This window comes from Tenrec ecaudatus, chromosome 7 (genome assembly GCF_050624435.1).
Source record: "Tenrec ecaudatus isolate mTenEca1 chromosome 7, mTenEca1.hap1, whole genome shotgun sequence".
Classification (NCBI taxonomy): Eukaryota; Metazoa; Chordata; class Mammalia; order Afrosoricida; family Tenrecidae; genus Tenrec; species Tenrec ecaudatus.
The window spans coordinates 90,827,052-90,839,132 of NC_134536.1; the positions used below are offsets into that span (position 1 = coordinate 90,827,052).

Sequence of the window (12,081 nt, forward strand, 5' to 3'; positions counted from 1 at the left end):
TTTCTATCATTTACTTTGTACCTCTATATATTACAGTATATGTTTAGTTATAGATGATCAATATTTTTATCAATATTTAAAATAATTCATCAATGTCACTAAGGTTGATTGAAATACGATACCTGGCCATTGATAATACTCACTTCAGAATTTTATATCAGGAAAGAACTAGTACGTAGGCAGTTCCTGGATTATGAACAAGTTGCTGAATTTGCCTTTAAGTCAGATTTGTATATAAATCAGAATGGTTAATTATGGTTTGTATCTAAGACCATTTAGTGAAATGTTGATCATAGGATATACTGTACTTTTTATGCATAAAAAATTAGAGAGACACTCCCAGAAACACTAAAATATCTTCAATAGTCCTATTAATAATGATAATCATTTAATGCATTTATTTTTCTGTTTTTCTTCTGTTCCTCCTTTTTTCTTTTGCTTTCCCGTAATTTTCTTTATTAGCCTATTTTCCTTGTTACTTCCACCTCCCTATTTTTGCATATTATATTTGTATTCTCTTTTATTTTTCTGTTCCCTTGCTTTTATTTTCCTTGAGTTTTTTTAGTTATTAAACTTGTTGTTTGCTTGCTTCCCATGCATGTTTTCCCCTTTAGTTTCTTTTTTACTGTTGTTTGTTTTTATTTTTCTCTTTTTTCTTAGCTCTTTGGGTGCGAGACAACAACCTTGCTCACAGGGTCAAGCCACACCTGGACCTCCAACAACCTTATCCACCAGTCAGGGTCTAATTCCTGTTCTTGTGCCACATGGTCCTTGATTGATAGACAGCAGCCAACACCAGCCAAACATTGTTTCAACTGTGCTACATGAACAGCAAACAGAACTGAGCACACAATTACATTCTATATTATACCCCCTAGGAAACAGGTTGTGAGTGCCAAGATCACACCAATATACAATCATCAGTTAACCACAAATCGAGCATCACCACAATTTCTCAAAGACAATAGACAATTTCCATTCACATGAAGAAACAAGACTGATTTACTGAAACAAGTGACCAAAACACAGGGCCACAGAGCTCAAATGATGAAAGAACCTAGGCTTGCTGGTCAGGTAGAGATTGGTAGCACCACTGAGACCAGGGTCCATTTTAACTCTTTGGATTTGGAAATGAACTCTTCCCAGGAACTGAATTTTCAACTAACAACAGGCAGATCTCTAAGGAGAATAAACAATAGGGATGGGTACACATTTTAGAATAATATACCATTTGGGGAGCATTGCTTCTTTAGAGGGGTTAGGAAAGAGGGAGGGATATAGAAATAAACTCAGGGTGGAGGTCGGACAGTTGATTGAGGAGATTACAGTGAATGAGATGAAACAATCATTGTGTGTAAAACGGATGACCTGAACTCTAACCCTTTACCCAATTTACAATGAAAATTAAAGGAAGGAAAAAATAAAGCAAATAGACAACCAATAGAGAAAAGACCAAAATGAAATGTCAGAAGAGACTCTTGCTTTTGAAAATAGAGTAGTTAAAACATTAGAAAGGAATGATGATGTAAAAGCACTGAACAGAAGATTTCAAAAGACACCTTGGAGAAAACAAAGTAAAGGTAGGGACATGTGCAAACACCAGGAGTTTAAAAACCAAGGAAGAACATGCTTGGCATTCTCAAAATTAAAGAATTGAAGAAAAATATCATGCTTCATTTGATGTATGTGTAATGTTATAAGAGCTCCCAATAAAATGATTTTTAAAACAATTAAGCTTCGAGTTTCAATATTTGCAATGCAATTATTTAATGTGCTTCTTCTAACCATAGTTGCTGTAACTCCCACCAAAGGACCTTCATTTTACGGGTGGGCCTGGTAAGAAGGTGGAAGGAAATATTGATGAGATTATGATTCAGTTGTGAGTGTCTATTAACCCTGTTAATTGTGATTGCTGGAAATAAGCTAAGCTGTCTTAGAAGCTGGAAGGGGGAATCTCACTGCCAGTAGGAGAGTCAGCGGTAGAGCGTGTCTTTTGCATCCAGGATCATTATATATTGAACTTCTTTGATCCAGGACAGAGTTTTTAGATCAGAGGAGTGGTAGAGGAGCAATAGGGTAGAATTGGGAGCCAGAGCATGAGGCAGTGAGGTATACTTTGCAGCTCACAGAGCAAAATAAAACAGAGTTTAAGGGCAGAAAATTGGTTTGTGGAGGGCAGTGCCTCTCATGGCATTCCATTGGGGCGTTTATTGGCAGCCCTAAAAGAGCTTGGTGACATTGCCCAAGTAGGGCAGAGGCCAGGCTAACAGACTGAGGGTCGTAGAGACATCTGCACATAGGCATGACAGAAGATACTGCCCTAACTGAACTACTGTCTCCTGAATTGGGAGAGATGGTTGGCATCAGAATAAGGTAAAAGGATACTGAGGTATGTCTGGCTTGTAGCAATATGTCTTGGGAGCTGGAGGAGGCCAGATGTGGCCCTCACACCGTTAAATCAATATTAAGGCATCCTATGAGAAAATCATTAAAGACTGGGAAGCAAAAGGGAAAGGGAAAGAATGCACAGTCACTGAACCAAAAAGAATTGGTCATCATTTAACCATTTCAAGAGATAGCATATAAACAAGACCAATGATACTGAAGGAAGGAAACACAAGCCACTCTGAAGGCACTGGACAAAAACAAGAATTAAGTAATTGGTGGCTAAAAATTGAAATGTTTCAACAAGCTGATGCAGCACTGGACGCACTCACTAACCTGTGCCAAGGAATTTAGCAGGCAGCTACTTGGACAACTGACTAGAAGAGATCCCTGTTTGTGCCCATTCCAAAGTAAGGGGAGCCAGTAGCGTAAAGAAATTACCAAACCATCTCATACCCAAGTAAAACATTGCTGGGGGAAATTTAAAAATGGCTGCAGCATATGTCAACAGGGAGTTTTCTGATATTCAAGCTGGATTCAGAATGGTAATGGAATGAGGGATATCACTGAAGACATAAGATAGCTCTTAGATGAAAGCAAAAAATACCAGAAAGATGTTCACTTATGTTTTTGTTGACTATGCAAATCCATTGCACTCTGTATATCATTATAAACTATGGATAGCATTGAGAAGCATTGGCCTACTAGAACATTTCCTTGTGCTCATGTGGAACCTATACAGGGATCAAGAGGGAGGGAAATCAGGAAAGGTGTGTGTCGGAGTTGTGTCCTTTCACCATACTTAATCAACTTGAATGATAAGCAAATAATCTCAGAAACTGGACAATCTGAAGAAAACCTCGGCATCAAGGTTGGAGGAAGGCTTATGAATCACCTGTGATATGTAGATGACATGCTTTTGCTGAAAGTGAAGAGGATTTGAAACACTAGGTGATAAAAATCAAAGACTGCAGCCTTCAGTAGGAATTTCAACTCAATGTTAAGAAAACAAAAATCCTCACAACTGGACCAATAAGCAACTTCATAATCAAAGAAAATATTGAAGTTGTCAAAGTTTTGGATTCATTGTACTTGGATCCATAGTCAACCCTCTTGGACGCAGCAGTCAAGAGATCAAACCACATAGTAAATGGGGCAAATCTGTTTCACTAGACCTCTTTAAAGTGTCACTTGAGGGCTAGTATGTACCTGAATCCTGAATGTAAAAGCTAGACAACGAATAAGGAAGGCCTCAGAGGAATTAATGCGTGTGAATTACGGTGCTGGCGAAGAACGGTAAAAATAGAATGGACTGCCAGCAGAACAAAGTCTGTCTTGTAAGAAGGAACAGCCAGATTTTTCTAAGAAGCAAGGGTGGTGAGATTTCATTTTACGTGCTTTGGACATGTTTACAGGAGATACCAGGCCAGGCAAAGACCATATAAAAAAGTAGAGGGCCATCAGAAAGGGGGAAGGCCTTCAAGGAGATGGACTGACACAGTGGCTGCAACAGTGGGCTCAAGTGTGACCATTGTGAGGATGGCGCAGGCCTGGGCGGTGTCTTGTTCTGTCGTCTGTGTGGGAGCTATCAGTTGAAATGGGCTTAAGAACACCTAAGAAGACCAACAAGTCCTAGACCAGAGAATGCTAGTTCTTCATTTTGTAATCTCTTTCCTATTCTTTCCCACTTCGCCTTCAGTCGATCCCAAACATGAGAGCTAGTGCAGACGTGTGTGCTTTTAATATGAATAAGAGAAACAATGACTTTGTAAAGAAATCCCTATGTACTCATGTTTTCAGTCTTTTATGGTATAATTAGAAGGTCTTATAAAAAACCTGAATGCGGGATTTTGAAGTCAGCGTTATCTGCCCAAGGAAGGCAAAAAGTACTTCAGAAATGGACTCTGAAGAGGAGGGAGGAAGGTAAGATAAAGCTAGTTGCTGTTAGGTAGCATCCAGGCAGTTCCGACCCATAGGGATCTTATTTGTGCACAACAGAATGAACCATTGCCCAGTCCTGCACCATCCTCAACACTAGTTCCCATGCTGGAGCCTGTTGCTGCAGCCTTACTGTCAATCCCTCTCATAAAGGGCCTTATTTTATCAAACATGATGTCCTTCTCCAGGGACTGGTCTCTCCTGACAAGATGTCCGATGTATGTAAGATGAAGTCTCACTATCCTTGCCTCTAAGGAGCACTCTGGCCTTCCAAAAGTTTTCTTCCAAGATAAATCAACTTGTTCTTTTAGGAATCCATGATACTTTCAATAGTCTTTGCCAGCACAATTCAAATGTTTCAATTCTTCTTTGGTCTTCTTTATTCAATGTCCAACTTTGTCATGTGTATAATACAGTTGTAAACGACACGGCTTGGATCGGGCACACCTTAGTTCTCAAAGTAACGTCCTTGCTGGAAATTATGTCACTGCTATTTCAAAAGCCAACAAGGTCACCCAAAGTGAACACGTTTCAGCGGAACTTCCAGACTAAGAAAAGACAATGAAGAAGGACTTGGCTGCCCACTTTGGAAGGCCTCATGACCGGAAGCAGAACACTGTCAGAGACAGTGCTGAGGATGGGCCTCTTAGGTCTGAGGGCATTTGAACTGTGTCTGAGGAGGAGCTGATTTCTCAGGGCGGAGTCAACCACGGTGGCGTGAGTCGAGTAAAGTCAGTGGAGCTTTTGGGATCTTCATTTGCTGATGGCACACCACTCAAGGGAGGGAGAAACAGCTACAAAAATCTACTGATGATCAGAACTTGGAGTAAGGCTAACCTACTATGCCCACATCCAATGCAAATGACTGCCATAAAGATTATGATTTCTAATTCAGACTTGATAAAAGGAGAAAATGATGCATCTGTGCAGACAATAGAAGTCCAAAAGAAAAAGTAGTTGCCCTCAGGTCCCCACTACTAGATCTTTAGCAAAAAGAGTGGAGGAACCATTCCTTTCCTAATAATTATTAACAGCCTAAACCAGATCATCAACTCAACTGTGAAAATTATTAAAAAAATACTTGAGAGTTCTGTAGTTTCTTTCTTTTGAGTCTCGTGTTGGTGGCAAGTGGATCCCTTCAGTAATACTAATATTAACATGTTGTGATTCCTGGCCTTCTTTTAGTGTTCTTTCAACTTTTAGAAATCATCACCAAGACTAAAGCCTTTGGGGATGAGGTTTCAGATAAATTATACTCCTTACTAACTGGAATATCTTCTTGCCAAATGCTTCAGTGACTAGGGACTGACAGTGGTGATGCTGTGATTTATAAAGTACAATGTTCATGGTAAAAGAATACACATTTTCCTTATCTGCGAAGTTTGCCTGTCTTCTCTATGGTTTGCCTCTCATTCCAGACAACTTAATAGAACTGAAGTTTTTAAGGCATACCATATAGCCTTTAAAATACTTCTTTAGGGATCTAGTAGATAATTTAGTATAGTAGTATTTAGAATTTAGAATAGTATTTAGAATAGACTTACTCACCAAGAGCTTTTTAAAAATGCACAGGTTCCAGGGCATTAACCTGCAACTGGGTTGGAATATCTGGAAGTAACATACTCTTTTGAGTATGTTTTCCTCAAGTGATTTGGATTCTGAGCCTGCTTTGGAAACCAGAATGTGGTTCCGTTTTATCAACCCTGCCATTTTCATGAATTCCAGCTATTTTATGGATGGAGAAACCGAGATCCATGTAAGGATTGAAGGATTTATCCAGTCTCATGTAGTAAGTGAAAGAGCCTAGATAAGAATTTAGCTTTTCTGATTCCTCGTATTTTGTCTGCACCATTTACAGATGATAGATTTCCCTGTGATTCTTTGGGAAGCTTTTCTGTATATCAGGAAAAGTTTTCAGAAGCAACACAAATTTAAATTTATTTGCTGTTGGTTATAGAGTGCATTCTGCCAATTATTTATGCTGCTAGGCAAGAAAATGCGTCATAAACTATTATTATATTGACCACAGTCAGCTGTGGTAAGGATAGCATGAAATACATTTAAAATGTTTTAAAAATTGCTTATTTGTATAATCTGGGGCATTGCACTGAGGAAAATAATTTTTACTCATTGCCTTAAGCAAATGGATATTATATTTTTCCCATTTTTCAGATTATTCGTCATGTTTAAGTTATTTTCACCATGGATTTGTAGGTCCACATGCAGTAGAAACAGACAGCTTCTGAGTTAGTTACTGAAAACCCACAGCAAGCCAGTCAGTAATCCTATAGAGAGTTCCCAGGGAAGTTCCTTTCACAGCCGCACACTGCTGCAGCTCTCTCCTATGCTGTTTTTAGCATAAGCTCGCATTTTAGCAACTTGATTTTGGCTCTATTAGCTGCTAACCTATTCATCTCTAAGACTTTTCTTATATGGGAGGATACTTGTTAGCATGGTGGTCTAGTGAAAATGGATAGAGTCTCATTTTTATAAAGATCACATGCAAATGTTATTTTAAACGATATAGCAGAAATAGTTTGGATGAATTTTCATTGTCATGCTGTTTGTCAGCAGTCATGTGGTCTAGAACTGGTTGTTTTCTCAGACTGGGAAACGCCTGCTGCTTTCAGCAAACTTTCATGGTGAGCCAGCTGCTCATTCCTCCATTTCATGCTGTGGGCCGTGATGTTTTACCGTGGATTGTGTGGAATCTTGTTATTTGATGAGCCTATGCATTTTTTTAAAATAAACAATTTGGAGGCATATTTTCCTCTTACAACTATTTTTAGTAGTTCCTATTTCTAGTCTTTCCACCATCCTGAAAGTCTTATAAATATTTTTTCATGATCATTACAGTGATTTATCTGCTTTTTATTTCAAAGAAACCACAAGGTAAAGACTAATTTTATGTCCCTGTTACTCAAGAAGTGAACACGATACTGAATTAACTGAACAGAGACAGCTAGAAACAAAGTGCAGAGCTAGAAAGCGCAGTGATTGCTTGACCGTGTCTAACCATTGGCTCCTCCTTTGATGGAGCACCGTTTTCACGTGAATGGCATTTACAGGCCAATGAAAGCATCTTAGCGGTTAGAGAAGAGCCACCTTCAAAAGAAGGTGATCCTGTAGAACAGATTAAAATCATGGGGCTCCTTGCCGGGGGAAGGAGAAATGTGATTCAATATATTCAAATATATAGATTTTTTAAAAGATTATTTTAAAATAGTGGTATGAAGTTCCACGAAAATCACAGAAATTTACTTGGGAATTCAAAAAGATTCATTTAAATGTAGAAAAATGATGAAGTCTACATTACTGGAAATCTGCAAAAATTGCATAGAACATTTTTTGGTTTTAATAATGTAGTCACTGGCCCTCCTGAAAGATAGAGACTCAGTAAGGCAATCTCTGATTGGGTCTATACTATTTTCAGGTATCTAGAGTGAAGAGTCTACTAGTTTAAACATGTATATTAGTTATATTTTGGTTAAAATTATGTACAAGGAATCCTAAAAACACAAAGACAAAAAATACATCCCAGGAAAGTAACCTTTCACTCACAGTGCAATAGATAGGGTCAATGCTGAGTTTAAAAGATGTGGGATATACAGTCCAAACTACAGCTACCTCCTATGTAGTTGGCTATCATTATATTACCCAAAGCCACAAATGTCAGTAACAGATAAAAAAGAATTATTTTTCACACACTGGGGTAGCTCATATGTTGTTGGGGTGGCAAGTATAGGTTGAGTCCAGGTCTTCTTCACAAGTCCCTCGGCCTGCTTGGAGCAGCAGGCTGGCCAGGTCAGGCACTTAGAAAACAATAGCAAGGCACTAGAGAGTCCATGGAAGCACCAGTGCCTGTTAGGGCACCAGCTTGACACTACAACTTTGCCAGCTGAGTTCACATTTTAATGGTCAAAGTCAGCCACGTGGACAAAGGTAGGAAAGTATGCTCGTCTTGTAGAAGGAACTGCAAAAGCACATGACAAAGAGCACCAACACACAAAGGGATGGTGAGCAATTGGAGTCAGAGTTCACATGACCACTTTCTCCATGTCAGGGTTACATAATTATCCAAGGATTTCTGGGGAATTATTTGGCATGGCAAATACCTATGTTTTCTCACCTGTGACTAGCATATTATCATAAGATCTAGCCACTTTTAACCTGCTATAATTATGCCAGAGTAATCTCTATGGGTGAGATATGAAAATGAGATAAATGGCTCAGGTGTGAGGCGAAGAAAGCTGAGGATGGGCAATCAGCCTAGTTCTTCCTCTCCAGCTTTAGTAAGAATTATAAAGATTTCAGTATTGTCATAGTTTTTGTGAAGCTTTCAGCATTGCCATAGTTTTTAATCCTTTTAAGGAGAATTTAAGAATCTTATCTCAGAAAATAACAACTATTTGAAGGTATATACTTTTAACTTACAAAACCAGTCTAGGTTTACATCAACTCATTGTTCTTTTGGACTTACAACTCATTCTAAAAAGGCTATGATAGTAATTAGGTGCTATTGAACAATCTGATGATTCCTGGTGGAAATGGAAACAGAATTATCTGATTCTTTTCAAGAATTTCTCTTGAATAAGCATGATAAATAAGGATATAAGAATACTCAAGCATTTGTTACTAAAGAATTGAAATCCTGTCTGCTAACATGCCTTTTACCCAGTAAGCTTCAAGTTTGATTCCGAATGGATGTATTAGGATTCTTTTTCATTGTCTCAGATTAGTATGTCGAAAAGGTAAAATGACCTTTTGGAAGCCAGCCAACCTAATGTCATGATCAAAGGGAAATGGTGATACATAACTGGCACTTCACAGCAGCCTGGAGGAAAATGCAGCAAAATTACGAGTGCTTGAATTATGTCTTCTCTTCTGCACGATCATTTTAATTACAGCAGCAGCTCCCATCTATTTGACGTCTTGCTATAACCTAGGCACAATTCTAAGCGCTTACATGTATGATTTTATTCAATCCACAGACAACCTGTTGCGTTAGAACTTCCTGTTGTTTTGTTTTACAGATAAGGACACAGGCACAGGAAAGTTCTTGTGCTCCAAATTCTCTATATTTCACACGGATTATTTTTAAACAAGGAATAAAATGTAGCCTTTTACAATACAAATATGGTCCACTCTGGGGATTGGCCACTTGGATGTTTACCATCTGTAGAGCTTCTTCTCCAGGACGGCCAAGTGCTGCGTTGGGAAGGCGTTCCCGTCCAATATAGTCACTTGCTTTGGACAAGTGATTAATATCTCTGAGTGTCAGTGTTCCTCTGTGTCTCAAGATTGCCGAAGGGACTAAATGAAAGATGTCGAAGCAACTTAGAGCTGTAAATGACTATGTAAATGTAGGGTGTGATTTATTGTGTGGCCAAAAGATCTTAAAATGTGTAGTTTGAACATTCAAATTAGATGTTGTCTCCTGGGCAACACATGGCAGTCTCAGGCAAAACTTAAAATCACCAGGGTACTTCTTCAGAAAGCTCGTGCTGTAATGCTTGCTGTCAAGTTAATTCGGACACAGAGTACCCCTGTCGGACGCAGTACCACACTCAGCGGCCCGGAGGGTTTCCAAGGCTGTACTCTATAGGAGCAGATCCCCCGGGTTTCCTCCCACAGAGTTTCGGTTGCATGTTCTAACCACGGACCTTCTCTCAGCAACTGAGAATTTAGACATTTTGTCATGGAGGCACCTAGAAAAGTGAACATTTATATCATATCATATATTGTGATGTAAACATGATTTTCCATTTATAATTAACATTATACAAACACAACATCACTTTTTATTCTTCTCTCAAAAAACTCAAACTCACTGTCATCAAGTCAATTCTGACTCATAACAAGCCTATAGGACAGAGTAGAACTGCCCTCATGGGCTTTCAAGACTGTAAATCTTGCTACAGGAGTGGAAAGCTTCATCTTGCTCTTGTGGAATCACTGGTGGCTTTGAACTGCTGACCGTTTGGTTAGCAGCCCTGTGTGTAGCCCACTGCTCAAACCAGAGGTCATTTTTCATTCTTAAGGGCACATAAATTGGTAGTTCAGCTAAAACTAACTCCAAATACTAAAACACTGCTGTATTAATGTACAGTAAGCAATGTTGTTATTTAAATCACATTGTGCATTCCCATTTGCTAATGCTGGTTTCTGAGTAGACTTAGAATGTTTAGGATTAAATTAGGAAGGGACTTTGTTGACCGTTAGACCTCCATTGTCTGGACTATTGTCTAATGCATCAATGCTACTTGTTGAGAAATTAAATAAACTTGTTGTTGTTGGGTACCATCAAGTCATTTGGACTCCTAGCAATCCTATACACAATAGAATGAAACACTGCCTGTCCTGCAACATCCTCACAATTACTGTTCTGTTTGAGCCATTGTTGCAGCCACTGTGTTAATAATGCATATTCATATCATTCATCTGCATTGTTGAGGGGCTTTCTCTTTGTGTTGTGCTTTCGTTTTACCAAGCATTATGTCCTTCTCCAAAGACTGATCTCTCCTGATAGCATGTCGCATCATCTTTGCTTCCTCTCAGACAGATCTGTTTGTTCTTTTGGCAATCCATACTTTTGATATTTTTTAGCAACACCATAATTCAAATGCATTGATTCTTCTGTGGTCATCCTTATTCATTTCCAACTTTCACATGCATATAAGGTGGTTGAAAATAATATGGCTTGGGTTAAGTGCACCTTTTTCCTCAGAGTGGACACTTTAAAGAGGTTTTTTACACCAGTATTGGTGTACAGCAGTCAAGGAATCAAGCTACATTCTTCAATAGCTGCTTCCATGAGCATTGATTGTAGATCCAAGTAAAATGAAATCCTTGACACCTTCCCTCGTCTCTTCATTTACCATGGCGTTGTCTGTTGGTCAAGTTGTGAGGGCTGTTGTTTCCTTTACAATGAGTTACAATGAAATTATACTGAATCAGAAAAGAGATAGTCAGGAGAACTATAACATGTAATACAGATACGTGTTAAGCATGAGTACTGGTAATGTATCAAACATTCTGAAACAGTTTTGACTTACACATACCTTAGCAGAATCATCATTTATTTTCATTTGCTCCACTTAGGGACGTGCTTCAGTAACACAAGAGAAAGAAGAATATGCCCAAGAGCATGAAGAGATGAAGAACCTAGAGGCCATTGTTCAAAAGCTAAAACCAACTGCTCTCATAGGTAAACTAGCATGTTCGACAGCTTAATTTTCTTTTTTGCTGAGATTTGGGACACAGTTTAACTTTGTTTCTCTTAATTACTTTCTTTTTCTCTTAAAATTCTTTCAATGAATGAAACAATTGAATCAAGTGATTGCCTTAAGTGTTATTGAGTTGGCTCCCAGACTCCTAGGGATCTTAAGTGTGACAGAACAAAATGCTGCCCAATCTTTCATCACCCCCATGATTGGTTGCAGACTGGGCCATAATGATTGAACCGTAAGATTTTCATTGGTTGATTTTTAGCAGTAGATGAACAATCTTTTATTCTTTATCCATCATTGTCTGGAAGCACTTCTAAAACTTCTTCAGTCTCATAGCAACACACACACTTCCAATGACAATGATGTAATAGGTTCATGTGCCATGCATTGGCCAGGAATCAAGCCCCAAACTTGGGTCTCTTTCCAGGAAGGCAAAAATTCTGCCATGGAACCACCATTACCTCGTGTCTTAGGTGTCAACATTGCTTTATAAAGCATATATAGCTGAACAGATTGAAACATGCCCATA

At 38.7% G+C, this 12,081-nt stretch overlaps 1 protein-coding gene across 2 annotated transcripts in view; it reads left to right on the forward strand.

Annotated features, from left to right (window-relative positions):
* ME1 (malic enzyme 1) overlaps positions 1 to 12,081 on the forward strand; it is a 178,169-nt gene that overhangs the window by 149,808 nt on the left and 16,280 nt on the right. For both annotated transcript variants that reach the window (XM_075554825.1, XM_075554826.1), the window contains exon 10: positions 11,425 to 11,530. In XM_075554825.1, the coding sequence (XP_075410940.1) occupies positions 11,425 to 11,530 (106 nt within the window). The remainder of the gene's footprint in view (positions 1 to 11,424; positions 11,531 to 12,081) is intronic.